Source organism: Nannobrachium achirus (genome assembly GCF_963921795.1).
Source record: "Nannobrachium achirus genome assembly, chromosome: 17".
NCBI classification, from domain to species: Eukaryota; Metazoa; Chordata; class Actinopteri; order Myctophiformes; family Myctophidae; genus Nannobrachium; species Nannobrachium achirus.
In genome coordinates, this window is record NC_137824.1 from 50,327,452 (window position 1) to 50,346,454 (window position 19,003).

Below are 19,003 nucleotides of genomic sequence, written 5' to 3' on the forward strand. Positions count from 1 at the left end.
TTTACTTAAAGGGGTTATGCCAGCATAAAGGCCCATTCCCACTGGGCCAGATAACAGATATCTGGAGATATTTCTCCAGATATTTTTCAATGCAAAGTGGATGGTAGATACAGATAAAAAAAACATTTGCCACAGATAAAAGTATCTGTGGCAAATATCTGTGGTATATATTTTTTTTATCTGTATCTACCATCCACTTTGCATTGAAAAATATCTGGAGAAATATCTCCAGATATCTGTTATCTGGCCCAGTGGGAATGGGCCTTAACTGTTACTGTCACCTTAAATCATAGTAGTAAACGGTGGGTGACTGTGGGTCACGTGGTCTCTCTGAATACACATTTACACATTTACACAAACCATTGGTGTCGTGAAGTAAAAAGTTCAATTCCAGACTTTCACTTGTAACAGTCTTTCTACGTTGAAGTATTGACATTAACTTTTGCATAACCCCTTTAAGTAAAAGTTAATGTCAATACTTCAACGTAGAAAGACTGTTACAAGTGAAAGTCTGGAATTGAACTTTTTTTTTTACTTCACGACACCAATGGTTTGTAAATTAGTAATTACCGGATACAGTAGGCGGGATCTAGAGTCTAGACCGGATCTTGCCCCACTGAGCAGTAAATAGAAACCCAGCTTTCCACAGGTACTGCGGTGTGGTCTTGAAGGAAAGCCTGATGTTATCTCTCCAGTCCATAGATAGTACGACGTCTGTCTGTGGCTGTGCCGCTAGCCTAAAAGATAAGAACATATCTGCAACGCTTGTAGATCTGTTTTTTTTGGGGGGCAATTAAGCGACCGTGCTCTTCGAGTGAAGGAAGGGGCGCTTCACGTCGTTGTTCCGTACCAGAAATAACACACAACCGCAAATAAATAGAATTAGTAAAGATCCAGAACACACTCGACACTCTACCAAACCAAAAACCTCAATAATACCGACCCGACCGCTTGACAATGTTAAGTTACACTTTCGTCTTCATATTGTTCAAATGTTCCACAGTTTGAAGTTCATACCAGGCCAAGCGGAAATGATTCCCATACGATCTATAAGGGTCATCCGAGGTGAAGAGTAACACAAGAAGTCAACTACTGTATCTTATGAATCCTACGAAATGTCTTTGTATTCCCATATTGTATTCTTGATATCCAATATGTTGTATAAGTAGGCCTACATTTTGAGGTGAAATGCATTTGAACTAGTTAAAATGCATTGGAATTGTGAAAAAGGCACATGTAGGCATGTGACCTAGGTGTGAAAAAAACTGACAAAATTGCACCTTGAAAAAAAAAAAAAAAAAAAGCCTGAAACTGAGACAGTTGATCAGTGATTGTATTGAAATATCGGAAATAGCTCGCTATTTTAGGGCAAAATTAAGTTCAAAACCAGGAAAAAACAACACATATTAAGCCATATTATGATATTACAGTGTCCAAAATTCCAGACAATAAGTAGTCTCACATTTTAAATATAATATTGATATATTGCCCAGACTCACAGTCTTACCATTAAACCTTTAGCCTTCACCACTGAGAGAATTCTTTGTCTGTCAAATTGCAATTAGACCTTCATAGTGGGCACATGCACTGCTCATTGTTTGGATAGTGTGTGTGTGTGTGTGTGTGTGTGTGTGTGTGTGTGTGTGTGTGTGTGTGTGTGTGTGTGTGTGTGTGTGTGTGTGTGTGTGTGTGTGTGTGTGTGTGTGATCGGTGGAGACAAAGGGCCTTGGGGTGACAGTGTGTTGTTTTAACGTTGTTGTTCCAGACCCTTCGCTGGGGCGCTTCATGTGTGCTGAGCTCACCAGAGGCTACTTCCTGGAGCACAACGAGGCAAAGTACACAGAGCGCCGTGAGAGAGTGTACACGTGCATGCGGATTCCAAAGGAACTGGAGAAGGTACATTATATACAGCTCTGGCCTACCAAATGAGCTGCGTAAAATCAGGATTTTTATGGTGTGCCGTGACCTCATTATCTGTATCTCTCCATGTACATTCCAGCAAACTCTTGCTTCTAGTGCAGCGATTCTCAACCTGTGTGTTATTTATTAAAATAGCATGCTCTGAAAATGTAAGCGGCCCACCCATCTGACGGCTACCGTCAGGCGTGTCAAGAGGTTCAGATGGGTGGGCGAGATTTTCAAGTGGACCCTGATCCAGAAATCATAGAGAACAAATAAACCTGATTCTAATTAACATTTTTCTCTTTATCTCTCTTTCACTTTTCTCTGCCTTTTAATGATTACACAGTAATCAGAACACAGTAGAGAGTGACATGCATAAATGGTTGTTGGGCTCGGGAATCAAACTCGCAACTTGCTGTTAGGCTGCATTAGAGCCTACATGTGGTTGGTATGCGCCTTAACTGCTAGGCCAGCCGCCAGCAGCGCCCCAAAGACTCTTTATCTGCCTCAATCTGTCTTTTTCTATCAGACTTTCACATTCACATACTACAGTATGTGCATGTACTGAGTGTGTATGTGACGCACACACAGTGTCACTGCTTTCATTATCAATTTTCCAACCATAAAGGTCAGTTCATGGCCATTTGCTCCCACTTGAGCTTGGCAGGCACTTCACTATAACTGTACCATTACACCACCAACACTTTGAATGGGTTACAAGTATAACCTGTCCCATAATTCAAAGTCTGTGTCAATTTTGTTTTTTCCGTTGGCTATTCAAAAATAGAAGATATAAGCTCACAGCGCACCACTTGCTAGCAGTGATAGGAAGTGAAACGGACGTGCGCCAATAGTCTATCAGCCACCTAGCCACATGGCATGCACAGATTGCACACTACAGCGCTTTCAGTCACTGATAAAAAGTGACAACGCAACTAGGCCTGTCACAATTATTACATAATCGTTTAATTGTAATTATTTGACATAATCGCAATTATTTGACATAATCGCAATTATTTGACATAATCGCAATTATTTTGTATTAATCGATAATCGACATAATCGTTCACATGTTGAAAAATGTTCATATATTTTCAAACATTTAAAAAAATAATGGAAATAGCCGATCTACAAGCTCACAACGCGTCGCGATGTGACGCGTTGTGAGCTTGTAGATCGGCTATTTCCACTATAAATGTCCTTTTTTTTAAGTATAATGTTGTCAAATTCATTTCTTTGTATATTTAGGTTATGTTTCATATCTGCCTGGCATGTGCAACTTCAAAGCCTACAAGCCAAACAGAAATGCAATTGGCAACGGCAACAACACAATTAAATCGCTAAGCGCAATTATTTGAGTGACAATTAATCGTCATGTAAAATGTCATAATCCTCGTGACAGCCCTGAACGCAACGGCACTTTAATGTTTTCTGTACTGACCGTTGTCGTCCGAACGGAACCTTAGAAGGCATTTTGTAGAATGGGCTTCAGGTCTTGATGGGACGTGGCATTCCTCACATGGCTTGTCTGACGTGGAGATGTGGCGTTGTGTGTTTCCAGCTGATGACCTTTGGGATCTTCCTGTGCGTGGACGCCTTCCTCTACGTGTTCACCCTGCTCCCCCTGAGGGTGCTGCTCGCCCTGCTGCGCCTGCTGACCCTGCCCTGCTGCGGCGTCAGGTTGGACACCACACACACACACACACACTAGGGCATTCACCAAATATTAGAATATTCGAATATCAAAGTCACTATTCAACGTTGTTCACCGAAGTCGAATATTCGCCTTTTTTTCCTGCAATGCCCCTGGTAGATGAATTTGTTAATGCTCTATACCAGGGGTTCTCAAACCTTTTTAGGCTGTGACACCCAAAATAAACATATTTGAACTGGGGACCCCCACCGGCCCTGACAAGCACTTGGAATTATAGGTATTCCATTTAATGTGACTCGGTTCCACAGATAAATATTGTGAAAATAGCAGATCTACATGCTCACAACGCCTCGCAACGCGAGGCGTTGTGAGCGTCTATTTTCACAATGTTCGCCTCTTGCTTACTTAATATTTGACAGTTTGGACAGTCCTGCCGAATATTCGACTATTCGAATACTTTGAGGTCGAATAATTTGAATACTAAAAATCGCTAGTCGTGAATGCCCTAACACACACACACATACACACACTGCAAACATATACACCTATTTTGATATTACACCCCAAGTCCGCTACAGTGAACCCCACATTCTATACGTGTACTTTTGTATATGTGATTTATTGAAACTACTCTGTATCCTTTAATTTTTCTCCATTTCTCTTCAATATACTATACTGTAGCTAGAACAGTTGCTACCACAGTACTAGTGGGTGAAAATAAAGGTGCAATCCATAACCTTTTTTTTTATTTTTATAATTGAATAAACAGTTATTAGGACCAATCTGTATGGTAGTATGTTAAGACAATAGACAGTTTAAGCAGCCTGTTTCTACAACCGTGACGCGTGGCGGGACTATGGCTGCTATGACGTAATCGCCATAGCAGTAAAAAACTTTAAGCAAACAGCCGTCGGCGATGGGGTCCCACCCCTTTTACTGAACTCTTTGGTTCCCATGGCGACGCGTATACGCAGCAGACGTTCCAGCCACTAGGTGGGAAGGGAGCTTCTGGCATTGTAGAGACGGCCGGTTACCGTTGTCATCTGCCGTAGCCGTCAAAAGTTTAAAGTCGCTATAATACTATAACACGACAGCAGTGGTTGTTGCAGTTGTTGTTCTATTCAGCCGTTTCCTGGTCGGGTGCAATCCTGCTCCAACAGGCTTTCTGAACTAGTTTAGCAGTAGAAGTGTCAGAGCTCGTGTGGAGGACCTGGTTAGAACATGACAGTTACAGATTGCAGCTTCAAAAGGAAACGCAAATAAATAAATTATTTCAAGCCAAAAGTGGGACAATTTCCTATCTCACTAATGTTGAATGTCCCCTATCTTTAATTTAGAGTCACATTTCAGAGAGTGTGAGAGTTAAACATCTACATAGTTCATGTCCACCGTTTCCCCCCCAGCTCTCTCCTTGCAGCCCTGTTCACTTTACTATCCCTCCTTTCTTCCTTTGCTTTCCAATGCCGCAGGGCACACACATGCCCCTACTGCAGGAGAAGCAGGTACTGTATGATCTCGCAACATAATTTGCTGCACACATCCTCCATGTCACAGTCTCAGCTCCCCCATCTCCACTTTGTTTGTTGACATCTGCTGTCTGGCACTCTCTTTATCCCACCCACGTCGTTTGGTTGTTGATATAAGACAAGAGTGGCCACGTCGGTCTCGAATAGCGCTAACGGTCTGGGTTGCTTTAATTCTATCCGTATAGAATGTTTTGTTTAGTTCATAAAAGGACAGACCTACCCACTCACATGGGAGTCACTACCACATTCTGCTGGGGAAACTTCCACTGGAGCAGTTGGCAGGACAGGGCTAAGGTTCCTAGCTTGAGGGCATCTAGACAGTAGTAGTTGAGCTCACAGGGAGAGCGCTACCTCCCCCTCCAACTTTCAACTTTCTCAAACCCGATATTCCAACCCGCTCTGGGAATTGGCACCAGCAACCTTCCCTAACAGTGTTCTGTATCACAACAAGTCAACTTTGAAGCTTCCCTCCTCTTTTCTCTTCTAGATCTTAAAGGCTAGAAATGCAGAGCAATCTGAATGACACACAGTGACATAGCTGACTGCACGGTATCGTGCACCACCTGTGAGGAACTGATAAGGTAGCTCATTGCGAGCTGGTGGCGCCTGCTTCGCTCAGGCTACATTAACTGAGCCAGCTGCAGCCGGCTTTGCAGCTACAGTCTACTGTGTGTGTGTGTGTGTGTGTGTGTGTGTGTGTGTGTGTGTGTGTGTGTGTGTGTGTGTGTGTGTGTGTGTGTGTGTGTGTGTGTGTGTGTGTGTGTGTGTGTGTGTGTGTGTGTGTGTGTGTGTGTGTGTGTGTGTGTGTGTGTGTGTGTGTGCGCGCGCACACGCGTGCGCGTTTGTGTCAGATGCAGATGCTGTGTGGGCAGATGGCTTTGCTCTCGTTGCCTCCAGTTGAACTAATGTGTGCCCTTTTCACAAAAGCAGTAAGGCTAATATTAGTCAAGACATTTTTTTGAGAAACGTGCGATTTCTTTAAATGGTCCTCACGCCTGGTTTCATTTTAGTTCAGTCTTGGGTGTTGAGATTGTAAGTTAAGCCATGTCTGTTCTTTATTAGAACAGCAGAAAGAACTGGTAGAGATTGGGTTAAATGCGATGCAGGTTTGGAGCTGGATGTGTGTCACTAGTACTAGAGAGTGTTCAGCTTATATACATTTATATCAATACATATTTCAGTTCTAAAGCAATTTATCTTTTTAGCGGTGGGACAGGATGACTGTTGGTCAGGGCAGTGGTCTGTCCATCTGTTCATCACCACGTTGGTCCAAAACAACATATGTCAAAAACGACATGCTGGATAGCCTTGGTTAAGTTTATGTGCACCTTCATGCTCCCCAGAGGATGGCCCTGGCCCCTACTGATTTCTCCTGTAGCGCCACTCTCAAGTCAATTCCAATTTCCAATTGCAAAAATACATTATCTAAAAATCTGTTATGAAGATTTCCTTGCTTAGGTCATTCATGCTCAGTAGAAGATAAATTCTGGGGTGCCCGCTGGCCTACTGGTCCAGGCGCATACCACTTAGGCATTGCCACATAGCCTGGTGGCATCGCCGGTTCGATTCTCGATCCGGACGACCTTTGCCGCATGTCACTCCCCAGTCTCTCGCCCCATTTCCTGTCAGTCTACTGTTCTATCAATAAAGGCATAAAAGCCCAAAAAAAAATCTTAAAAAAAAATAAAAATTAAAAAAATAAATTCTATTCTATTTTCCATTATTTCTTAAGGGCAGTTTGCTGCTCCATTCGAGCAAAGTTATGCACCCCAGAGAGCTCTGCTGGCAGCTCATAGTGATTTCAACGATTTCAAGTCCCAGTCAAACTTAATGTTTGAATGTCAAATGTAATTATGTTAAGTCAAACTTAATTATGTTTTGTGCAATCAAAATTGACTTGACATAAAGGAAAACAATCAGAATTTGTGCGTCTAAGTATTTGACACAAGTTTGCGTTCATGTCGAGACCTTGGGACGAAAGCCATGTTGGTAACATGTTTCCACCCAAGCCGGCATGTCAGCTTGTAGGTGGGTAGGCAATATGTGTGTATGATAAACTGGTTTGTTATGTGTTCGCACCTCAATAGCTCAACAGACTAAAGATTAAATATCTTATTTGAAGTATTGAGGTTCCGAGGCGTAATTGTCATACAGAACATCATACAACAAGTTTTTTATGACATAGTCGTGACTTAGTCCTGTTGGAACTTTCATAACTGCCTATTTCCCACCACCCCTCTGCTACTCAGAAACAAATCGTGTCCAGCGTGAAGAGGCCATAAGGACTGCTAGTGGGGCTTTTAGACTCATATTCTTGTACCTAATATGTTTGCTGAATGAAATGTCGTCAGACGTCATTCGCTTGTTGTAAAGAATGTTCTCACACTCTTCATGCTGTTATATTTTCTAAATATATTAGAAATGTTAGACAGAAGATTCCTTAAAATGTGTGAGAAGGCTATACATATTGAATGCTTTTTCAATGCTTTGTGACGTCCCAAAATGTATTTGATGAAGAAAAACTCTTTGTGGTCGGATGGTATTGGTGTAGTTGGTGTCTGGTGTACCCCAGCCTAAGCTTTGAGGCTGTGTTGAAATTCTGGTGTGTTTTTTGCTCTCCGAGCCTCAGTGCTGATTGCTGAATGGCTGCAGTCTTTCTGTGGGTCGTGCTCATTGTGCTGCATGTCCTGCCAGCATGGAGCACAAGCCTGACAGGAGTCGCTGCCTCACCTTTAACTGCCTGTTGTTTCATTAATTCTCACTGTCTGACTTTCTCACTGTCCCTCACTCTTGCTGCCTGTCTGTCTCTCTTTTGTTCTGTCTGTCTCTCTCTCTCAAGTTAGTACAATTAGAAGAGAGTAGGAACCTGAATCAATCCTCTGTAGAGAAAGCTCTAAATGGAGGGTGTCTCCAGACTTGGCCACTAGATGGAGCCCTAGCATCAGGAACAAATCAGAGAGGGTATCTGCAGCAGAGAGAGAGAGTAATTTAGAGAAACTAAGCCATGGGAAGACTAGACAGGTACAGATGGATGCGACTGTAGATTTCCACAGCTAAAGCTTAAAAAAAAAAAAAAAAAAAAAAAAAAAACATTTGGGCCCAGGATGAGTGTTCCCATTGCACCAGTGTACCGTTCACTTGTACTGACCCTACTGTGGAGCTCTATTAACACTTAATGAATTATCATTAAAATCATAAATAATACGGAACATGTGTGGTTGTTGTATTAACTGCAATCATCTCTCCGATCTTATGTCTTGTGAACGATGCAAGGCATTCACAGATGTTTCACTCGTCTCCACACAGCTCGTTGCTTGACTGCACACACAGATTCGAGAGCCAGCGAGACACTTTATTAGGCCAATTTACACATCTTGCTGAGCTCAAGTCCTTCTCTTTTCCTTCCTCAGCCCAGAGCCGTCAGTGTGTTGCTACTAAAAATATCCCAGATAAATATCTACACCTTCCAGCCCTCCTTCCCCAACAGCAGATTGTTCAGTCATTTAAAGCATGACTTCTTTTCCTCTCTCTTGTGTTTTTAGCCAGATTATATGTAAGGGATATGAACATTTCGCTGCGAAGCCAGACCTAACCAACGGCTACCGTAAGTTCAATTACAGAGGCGGCCACTGTAAAAGTCACCCTTCATGCATTTGATCTCGTATTCTAATACTGCAGGCAACTAGTTTTTCTTAAATGCTAAGCAGTAGAACCAAATCTCCAGTGTCCCTCCACCAACTATTCAGCATTCCTTTTCATTTCTGATGGCTTGAAAGGGAGCAAAAATAATTCCTCCAGGAGATGGAGCATAAAGGCAGCATTTGTGCAGCATGCTTGCAGTAAGAGAATGTGACTTTTTCAAGGACGCATCTGTAGGAGAGAGTTAGCTTTCCCAGTAGTTGGTTGTGGTCGTTTTTCAATGTCTTGTACTTTAGTCCAGTTAAGTAGGTCAAAGTCTAGCCTACCGAATGTTAGGGCTGGCTAATATGGACAAAGTCATATCAATATCAATATCTCATATTATGAATCACGATGTACTGTATTTGACCGAATACATTTATCAATGTTGTGGGAATGACAATTGGTGCTTTCACAAAATATTTACACTTTGAAATTTTTGATAATCATCAGTAAAAGCAAATAATAGAAGAGCTACAACATTCAGGTAAATTAGGAAAATTATACCTGGTGTTACTGTACCACTGTAGTAAGTGGTATCATTTTAATTAATCACTTGGCACCATAACACATTACAAATGTCAAAATCCCAGACGATATCTTGTCTCACAAACACAATATCGACATATTACCAATATATTGGCCAGCCCTACCATATTTGTATAGTATGTGATTTATCTGTGAGGGGTAACAAGGCCTTCTTTCAGTACTATGAGCAGAACAGCAGTGTTTCACTAGATCCTTAGTTCTATTTTGTTAATGAATGTAAATGCTGCTACAGGAACTGTGGATGAGAATAATCAAAGTGAGCATCTGTCCTGTAATGATTCCTAGTCTGCTTAGTTGCAGGGTGGAAAATGCCTCCAACTCACTATTTGACTATTTAACCAAACGGCTACCTGAAGACTAACTAATGCCACTTATCTTATGGTTTTGTTTTTCCTAGTCTTAAAACAAGAACAACAACAATAAACCTGATGGATTTGGGGATCCATCTTGTGGTGGATCGCCTGCTACTTTTCACTACATTCCCCGACACATTAGGGCTGCCGAGATCACGACATTTTACTTGATGATTAATTGTTACTCAAACAATTTGCGATTAACAATAAAATTATGTTTCTGGCGCTGAACATTGGAACAGGAATTACATTTCTGTTTTTAGGCTTCGTAAACAAGTAGTGGAAATAACCAATCTACAAGCTCGTGTCACATCGCATTAAAAGGGTATGAAAAAATGAACATGAAAACGATAACGACGATTATGCAATTTAATTGCAGTTATCTCAAATAATTGTGATTAGGCGATGTATTAATTGTGAGTGACAAGCCTACACCTAATGCGACTGTACTGTGATGCCCTATTACCATGCCACATTCATGTGTGGCAGATAGTAACGTCGCGCCCTGTTAGTGGTTCATATGCGAACATAAATATTATTCTGGTTCAGTGGTTCCACGCTGACCCACATTTCTGCAGCGACCGACCGTGATGTCAGGACTTAAAATACAAAATATTCCTGTATCAAAGTGGTTCCTGTCAGATTAACTTGTGGCCCACTTTTCGGGCTCTTTCTACCAACTGGGCTCTAAGGATTTGGCCTCCGTTCCTTTTGCTGTGCAGTGTACCCTCTAAATCCGTCAGTGTCATTTATTTCCATTGGTTGTGAACATGGCATGTTTTCCCTTTCATTCCCCCAACATGAGAAGACTTTCATTCCAAATGACATGAGTGTGGTGGTTTAATTAGACCACGGGGGGAAGGGTTAATGTGTGTGTGTGTGTGTGTGTGTGTGTGTGTGTGTGTGTGTGTGTGTGTGTGTGTGTGTGTGTGTGTGTGTGTGTGTGTGTGTGTGTGTGTGTGTGTGTGTGTGTGTGTGTGTGTGTGCGTGTGTGTGCCTGAGTATGCGAGGATGTCTGTTTATGTGCATGTATCTATCTGCATGTGTGCCCGCTCCAATAACTCTGTATGCACTCAACCATTTGTGAATATAATGGACTGAATATGTAGTGCATTTACATGCACACGGTCAGCTAATTATCCTGTATGTGTGGTTTATGTGTGTATGCATGTTGTGGCCATGGATGCATGCACTGTGTGTGTGTGTGTGTGTGTGTGTGTGTGTGTGTGTGTGTGTGTGTGTGTGTGTGTGTGTGCGTGTGCGTGTGCGTGTGTGTGTGTGTGTGTGTGTGTGTGTGTGTGTTCCTGCGTGTCCCCAGTGGGTCACGGATCCTGCAGCCAGCCCAGGTGTGTGACGTGCTGAAGGGGCTGATCATGGTGCTGTGTTATTCCATGATGCACTATGTGGACTACTCCATGATGTACCACATCATCAGAGGACAGTCTGTCATCAAACTATACATCATTTACAACATGCTGGAGGTACAAGCACACACACACACATAAACGTACACACATACATAAACACACAACAGCCGTACCTGTCATTAATAAACCCCCCCCCCCCCCCCACTTACGTCCAAACAGCGGCTGTCATTCCTTCAGTGTCCCGCTGCTGTTCCATACTAGCCTAGTAAACCACCAACTTTACGTAAGAGGGCGTTTACAAGGCTAGTTCCATACCAGTCCGAACCAGAAAAATATCAAACATTTTTGAAAAGAGTCGGGCTGGCCCCGATCGTCCTGTGAGCAACTCGGCTGGCTTCAGATTGGATCATTGAGCCCTCACACCAAACGACATTTATAACAGAGAATCGGCGTTAATTCACCCTTTGTCAAGTCCCGCCCATTGTCCCGCCCCTCTTTGCACCCATTGGTTGCTGTGCCTTGGTGGGACAAAAGTCCTTTCTCTCAATCCACTACCATTGAAATTCAGTTGCTTCTTATTGTTGTTTTGTGTATTCAATTCTCATTTTAAACTTGGTTTCAGTAAAAAGGAGCCTCTCGGGTGCAGTATACTGACTGGGCATGTTTTTAAATGTTTTTATTTCTCCAAAAATGATGTTTTAGCAAATTCAACATAAAAAAGGCGGGACAAGGCATAAAGAGCCTGCTGGTTGGTCAGTCAGGGACCAATCAGAAGGCTGACAAAGGGTGAACTCAGATGCAGTCCCCCTGATACTCGGGAGGGTCATTAAATGCCCCGATTATCGGCTAGCGTGCAGCTACCTTTAGTCTTAGATATCAAAAATCTTAGTCTTTTAGTCTTAGTCAACAAAATGAACACTGGTTTCACATGCAGGAGACTCGGGTTCAAATCCAGGCGATTATACTGTAGACACATGCTATGATTTCTGCTCCCTCTGCTAAACCTTTAACTTAAAGCGTTGGCCTCTCTGCCAGGTGGCGGACCGCCTCTTCTCCTCGTTCGGCCAGGACATCTTGGACGCCCTCTACTGGACGGCCACGGAACCCAAGGAGAGGAAGAGGGACAGCATCGGAGTCATCCCTCACTTCCTCATGGCCGTCTCCTACGTCTGTATCCTTCTCTGTGGAGCCTTTTCCACCAAAACAACCAGTGCCATTCAACTTTCTTGGAGCCTTGGTTTGTTCTTGCGAACCGGCTTGCGTTTTTCCACCAGATTGAACCAGAGGAACCAAGGATTTTGTGGTTCCCGTTCCAAACCAACTTTTACGGTTCGGAACCACCAACTCGGTTCTCGGTGGAAAAGCTCACCTCTGGTTCATCCCGTAGGCGGGAGAAAGAACCCAAACCGGTTCTTTGCCGGTCAAAAAGCGCCCTGTGTGTAGCAGAGTGGCTCAGAGCTTCTGTCTGAAGACAAACAGTCTATATCTCCTCTAGCCAAGGGCGGATTCCCCTTTAGATGAGAACCGGGTTTGAATCCAGGGTGTTACATGTACTGTACAACCCTATAAAACAGATTATTTGAATTGAGTCCAGTGTTAATTTATAGTCTATTGGAGTTCATTTGTAGATCTGTTCTTTTTTGCCAAGTAACAATTTTGTATTACAGAGTACAATTTAAGGTTTTAGCTGGTTGGTTTCCTGAGTGCCTGTCTCTCAGTCCTCCATGCCATCCTCATCATGGTCCAAGCATCAACGCTCAATGTGGCGTTCAACTCCCACAACAAGTCCCTGCTCACCATCATGATGTCCAACAATGTAAGCACATACGTACTGTAGCGCGCGCACACACACACACACACACACACACACACACACACACACACACACACACACACACACACACACACACACACACACACACACACACACACACACACACACAAGGACATGCACACAGCCGGAGCTAAACAATGATATCTATCTATACACACACACACGTACCGACTACTAGTCTTGCATTGCCAGACAATGGGAGATCTCTGGTGACTGTCTACATTCAATGTGTAAGCTAGAACAAACCTACGCCTTCTGCTTTGAAAGCAAATCCTATCACTGTCCTAATGTGAAGTTATCCGTAAGTCTTTGCATTGGTTCTACAATGAAGGTGGTTGTTAAATCTATGAATTGTTTCCACACAGTTTTAGCCCCTGCATTGAATTTAGATATCACAAGAGGTATCGGTAGGAGGAGATCTTCAATCGACAGCGGATCCACAGAAACGTAGAAATGGGCTCAATTCGGGGTTCTCCCCAGGTTGGCAGAGCGAGAGCAGCGCCCAGGATAATTGGCACTGGGTGAAAAATGGGTTGCAAAATCGTGGGATAAAAAATGTAAAGAAAAGAGAAACAAAAACAAACGTGTTGATGCATAATTTTTGTTTGAACAATAACCACTGATGAGATGTTTCTCTAACAGCTGTAGTGTGGTGTGTAGTGTGGTGTTTCTTTTGTCTTTTATTATTTTTTAATAAAATGTTCTGCCTAATAAACATGTCTTCTGTTTTTCCATCTTTGTCTGTTTCCCTCATGCAGTTTGTGGAAATCAAGGGAAGTGTGTTCAAGAAGTTTGAGAAAAACAATCTCTTCCAGATGTCCAACAGTGGTAAGACAATCAATATTGAATGCTCTACCGAAAACGGATATATCCGATAAATATGTTTGAAGCAGTATGTCAGCGTCTCTACTCTCTATTAAGCTGTTGCACTGACAACATGCAATGGCATGACAATTCATGATTGAACCTTTCATCTCAGAGTTAATTGCAAACTTCCCCAGCTCCTTCAATAGGCTATATTTTTAACCCATTTAGGCCTAGAATTATGGAATGCTTTAACTATTGAAAAATAGCAGATATCCAAGCTCAGCGCGCGCTGCGAGCTTGTAGATCTGCTATTTTTGAAAAAGTTGTGAAAATGTGTGCAAATCTTTGAATATATGTATTTTTAAAGCAATCGTTTGTAACTAAAATTTTGCTTCTGGATGGTCCCTGGAACTAAATATTTTGAGATGGGGGGCCCGTGGACAAATTCATATCATTTTGGGGGTCCTTCACATGAAAACTGACATAGTAGTCTTTCAAGAACCGACTAACTGAGCTCCAGTTAAGTGGAAAGGACCTTTTCTTTGACGGTGGCTAGCCAGATTGCTGACATAGAAACAGGTTTTTAAAAAAAAACCTTAGGAGGATTCAAAAGACACTTTTCACGATTTTTCAAAAATGGCAGATCTACAAGCTCGCAGCGTGGCACTCGGTGCCGCGCTGTGAGCTTGTATTTCTGCTATTTTTCAGTAGTTAAAGCATAAAATAATAATACACAATAATGAGTACCTGTTCTGAATGTTTTAAATGAGGCTGGTGGTAGACAGATGGAAGGAAATGGCTAATGATGATTAGAACACATCTCTGCTGCTACTGGTAAATAACAACTGCGGCAGCCTTGAGGCACAGAAGACAGGATTTGAGCATCCATTAAATTCAGAGACCACCACAATGTAAAACCAAGCTAAAAGTCTCAGAAAGGATTTGATGTGAAAAATGCATGTTGGTTTTTGATTTCATGCGTTTCATATTTATGTCGCTAATCATGTTTTATGTAAATCACTTTGTAACTTTGTTTTCTGAAGTGCTTTATAAATAAAGTTTATTATTATATTAATCCATCCTCCACATGTCATCCTACTGTACATTTAAAGCTGAAAATCACTGTGATGTATTTTTTACAGACATCAAGGAGCGGTTCACAAACTACGTTCTGCTGCTCATTGTTTGCCTGCGGAACATGGAGCAGTTCTCATGGAACCCAGGTAACTCTTCAAATACATTTCACTCTCCCAAAACCTTTGTATTGTGTGATAATGAACTAATGTGCTGTAATGCAGGGGTTCCCAAACCTTTTTGTCTCGGGGCACCCCATAAATATTTTTTTTAATCCGAGGCACCCCTACATTATCATTTTCACTCCCAGCACCTTATATTTATAGCATATCGTCGTTGTCGGGTGGAAACCTTGTATGTCCAAAACTGTTCGTTTTGTATTTATCATCTATAAAATGTACTAAACTAGTGAAAACAGCAGATCTACAAGCACACAACGCCTCGCATCGCGAGGCGTTGTGTGCTTGTAGATCGGCTGTTTTCACTAGTTTTGTGCGACAGTCTTGTATGATGAAGCAGGGCTTTGCTTTACCAAAAGACCTACACATTTGAAACTTGGAGATACAAGGTTTCTGCCTGACAGTGACGATATTTTAGTGATTATGTTGCAAGGAAAACTTTGAGATAATAGCCATTTTGGTTAGAACTGACTGAAAATAACTTTGTTTTCAAGTTTAAAATGATCCTAAATATTTTTTCAAGTGTCCAAATAAATTTCAAATACTATCAAATGATCTCGCGGCACCCCTGGACTGCCGTCGCGGCACCCCAGGGTGCCCCGTCACCCACTTTGAAAACCCCTGCTGTAATGTATAGATGCACTGTAGCTGTTGCTTGGCCTGAAAGCTTGCAGAACCTTCACTAGTATCGTTCTGCCTCAAGAGGAGTGGCCTAGACAAATCGAGTTTTACTCTCTTTTCAGCTAGCAGGTTACCAAGGACGTGGAGGGGTAGCTATTTGGCAGAGAGGCCAGAGCTTTTCAGTCGTACTAAATTGATTCCGCTGTATAACATTCAAGAAAGAATGGTCTGCAGTGTGTGAGGAGCCTCAGGAGATTATCAGGACACATCTTGACCTGGTTGACCTGGTCTAGTTTATACACAATAAGCCCATTCCCAAGATGCACAGCAATCTTTCATGGGCAGATGTGACTTATTGGGGCTGGTAGTGTTACTTTAAATAGTAATAAAGAAATTGCAGGCTTATTGTGTCTAAAAAGACATATTTACCCACTTGTACGCATGCCCCCACCCACTGAAATCAAAATCCCTAAAACGTTAGAAAGAAGTAAATGAAAACTCATCTTTTCTTTTCTCTAATTACAATCTAAAATATGAACTCTTGTTGGAAAAAAAAAAGTTCTCTTTTAAGGATACTTCATTCAAGGCCTCAAAATGAAAATTTAAACAAATGTGCTGAGTGGGCTCTTTATGCTGCTGTCTGGATGAGGCTGCAATGACCCTCGTAAAGCCTCTTCTATAACAAGGCTTAGTCAATGAAAGCGGATGATGCAAGGAGATCCGCGTGTTGTCGTGTGACAGCTCTGTGAACAGAGTCAGCTCCACCTGCCAGTCTCCCAGACAGGAAAACACTAGCAGACAGACCTGGCCCGTCTGAAGCAATCACAACACTGGAATGTTAATAATACTGACAGCTAGTGTGGAGGTGAGGACCTCTACAATGCAGGTTCTAAATGTGCATACAATACACAAAGACACAAGACTATAGCACACTGTTTAGAGAGGTTTTTGGGGGGGTATTTCTGACATTTTCCCTCTGCGTTTCCCCCAGTAATTATTAGGCCAGTGGGCGCTCACTGTATACTTCTTGATTAGTATTGTAACTCAAAAACCCCTAGTGTCTCACTACAGATAAGTTATTTGATGATTTAGAAAAGAGAATTCCTTAAAGGGCCACTTCACCTCTGGGACAACCCGATCTTATTTTATTGTCGTTTGGGACACGATCAACACAATCCTGAGTTATTTTTTGTGTTCATTTTTGTGTTCAATCTGTTTTTTTTAGATATTTTAGTATTTCAGCATGTACTAGTGATGCTGCAAAACGCATCACTGATGATGCAAAATGCATCACTAGTCATGCTGAAATACTAAAATATCTCAAAACACAGATTGAACACAAAAAATAACTCAGGATTGTGTTGATCGTGTCCCAAACAACAATAAAATAAGATCTGGTTGTCCCAGAGGTGAAGTAGCCCTTTAAATGTTCCCCTTGAAGTCAAAAGTGCAGCAGGAGTTGAGCAATGCAGCAGAAAAGGTGAGCCGTGAATAATGGTTTTACAGTCATCTTCATGTCTGCCTCAGCACAGAAAGCTGCCAACGCACAGACAGAGAGAGTGCTCAGACCCTCGCCTCGCCTGACACCACCTCTCTGCCCTCAGCATTGACACCACTGAATATATGACCACCCATAATCCCACTGTATCACCTAGCTCAATGCACCTTCTGCAAATTCACTTATTCACTCCCTTGCCACCATTCCCCACTAAGTACTGTGTTCTAGGGGTCGACCGATATGGGATTTTCATGTTCTATTTCGATATTGAAGTCGTGATCAAAGAGGCCGACAACCGATATTATGAACCGATATGCATTTTAAGTAAAAAAAGAAAAAATGTATCCCCCAATTTGAAATAGTGGTTAATTAATTTATATATTTTTCCCCTCCTAAATGTCTAGAGTCTCACATCTAGTCGCCACATACTAGAATAGCGTTAAAAACGTATTCCGCAGCAGGAAATCGGTGGAAATCAGTAACCAAGATGCAAAAAATAAATAAATAATAAAAAAATATATATCGATTTTTTTTTTTAACTTTTTTTTAAAAATATCGATATTTTGCTATATTAATAAATGTTATGAATATCGACTTCCATTATCGCCCGTTTCGATAATCGGTCGATCCCTACTGTGTTCCTACAGTTGCAGAATGCAGACGACTCTGCATAATTACGTTTCTGACTATATAATACAGTAAATCACTCACACAAGCTCAATCATAATCCAACCTGCCTTACAGCAAATTCCGTGGAACCTTGCTCACTCCTATCACTCCTACAGCCTGACAGTTGACCTTTTAAAAGCAGTCCTGTCCTTCCACTCCCACAGTTAGGAAGGGATGACCTACCTCTGCACAAAGAAGAGTGTTTGGGGTGGATAGCACTGACGGTGATAAATGAACATTGAACATGATAAAATAGAATGCCTGTTACTGTCCCCTCTTTAACACATATTTTCTTAACCCATTAAAAATGTTTTGTGCCAGGGATTTCCTCAGAAGAGAAGATTTGTATTCAAAAATGTAAAAAGAAATATTTTCCAAATACTTTAGAGATTTTTCAAAAATGTTTGAAAATAGCAGGTGTACAAGCTTGCAGCGCGGCGCAAAGTGACATGCTCTGAGCTTGTATCTGCTATTTTTAAAAAACACTGTTCTAAATCCTAAGAGTTTTCTGAAAAATGTATGTTACTATAATATATGTCTGAAATCTAAAATTACACGGATTTTAACGAGTTAAAACAAATAAATACACATCAGTGTACCTCTTTTTCCTCTCTCCAGACCACCTATGGGTTTTGGTCCCCGACTTCTGCATGGTGGTCATCTCTGAAGTCATTGTCGACATCATCAAACACGCCTTCATCACCAAGTTCAACGACATCACCGCCGAAGTAAGGATGCCGACATGACGTTAATTATGTCTAAAAGGGTCTGATATTATAAAAGAAGTGCTAAAACTGCTGAGCCCTGAAGTGGAAATTGTGTTTATATATACTACCAACTTTTTTTTTATCCACCAAGCTGTACTTCTATGTGTCTGCATGTGTGAGCTAATCTCTGGGACCAGTTACCGATCGGTGTGAAACTTTACATGCACACTCACATAAGGCAGGAAGGAAGAACCTCACAAATTTAGAAAATGAGCCTCGTGCTCATGACAGGGCGCTGGCCTATAGCTTTTGAACTGCGGGTCTTACAGTCAACATGTATTTTCCCTGTATTCCTTGGATTGGATCATGAAGCAACGGTCGCCATAATACTGTATATATCCTGCTAACTTCCACCATTTGCCGGCACAGCTTCCTCATGTCAGTCGTGGCCGCACCCCACGACTGACACAACTTGGGTAGGCAACCTGGCCTGGCGGAGATCTGCACTCTGTGGAGCACTTCACACTTCATGGAATGTATTGGAAATCTGCCAACAGCCGCCTGCCAAATGTCGTTGGTACAATA

At 42.0% G+C, this 19,003-nt stretch overlaps 1 protein-coding gene across 1 annotated transcript in view; it reads left to right on the plus strand.

The window, feature by feature from the left end:
* Positions 1–19,003, plus strand: part of tapt1a (transmembrane anterior posterior transformation 1a) — a gene marked incomplete at its 5' end in the record, with an annotated part of 35,236 nt that overhangs the window by 513 nt on the left and 15,720 nt on the right. The window contains 8 exons of the mRNA XM_080745439.1: positions 1,766–1,896; positions 3,464–3,582; positions 10,981–11,143; positions 12,065–12,200; positions 12,748–12,845; positions 13,622–13,691; positions 14,813–14,893; positions 18,330–18,439. Of these exons, the coding sequence (XP_080601565.1) occupies positions 1,766–1,896; positions 3,464–3,582; positions 10,981–11,143; positions 12,065–12,200; positions 12,748–12,845; positions 13,622–13,691; positions 14,813–14,893; positions 18,330–18,439 (908 nt within the window). The remainder of the gene's footprint in view (positions 1–1,765; positions 1,897–3,463; positions 3,583–10,980; positions 11,144–12,064; positions 12,201–12,747; positions 12,846–13,621; positions 13,692–14,812; positions 14,894–18,329; positions 18,440–19,003) is intronic.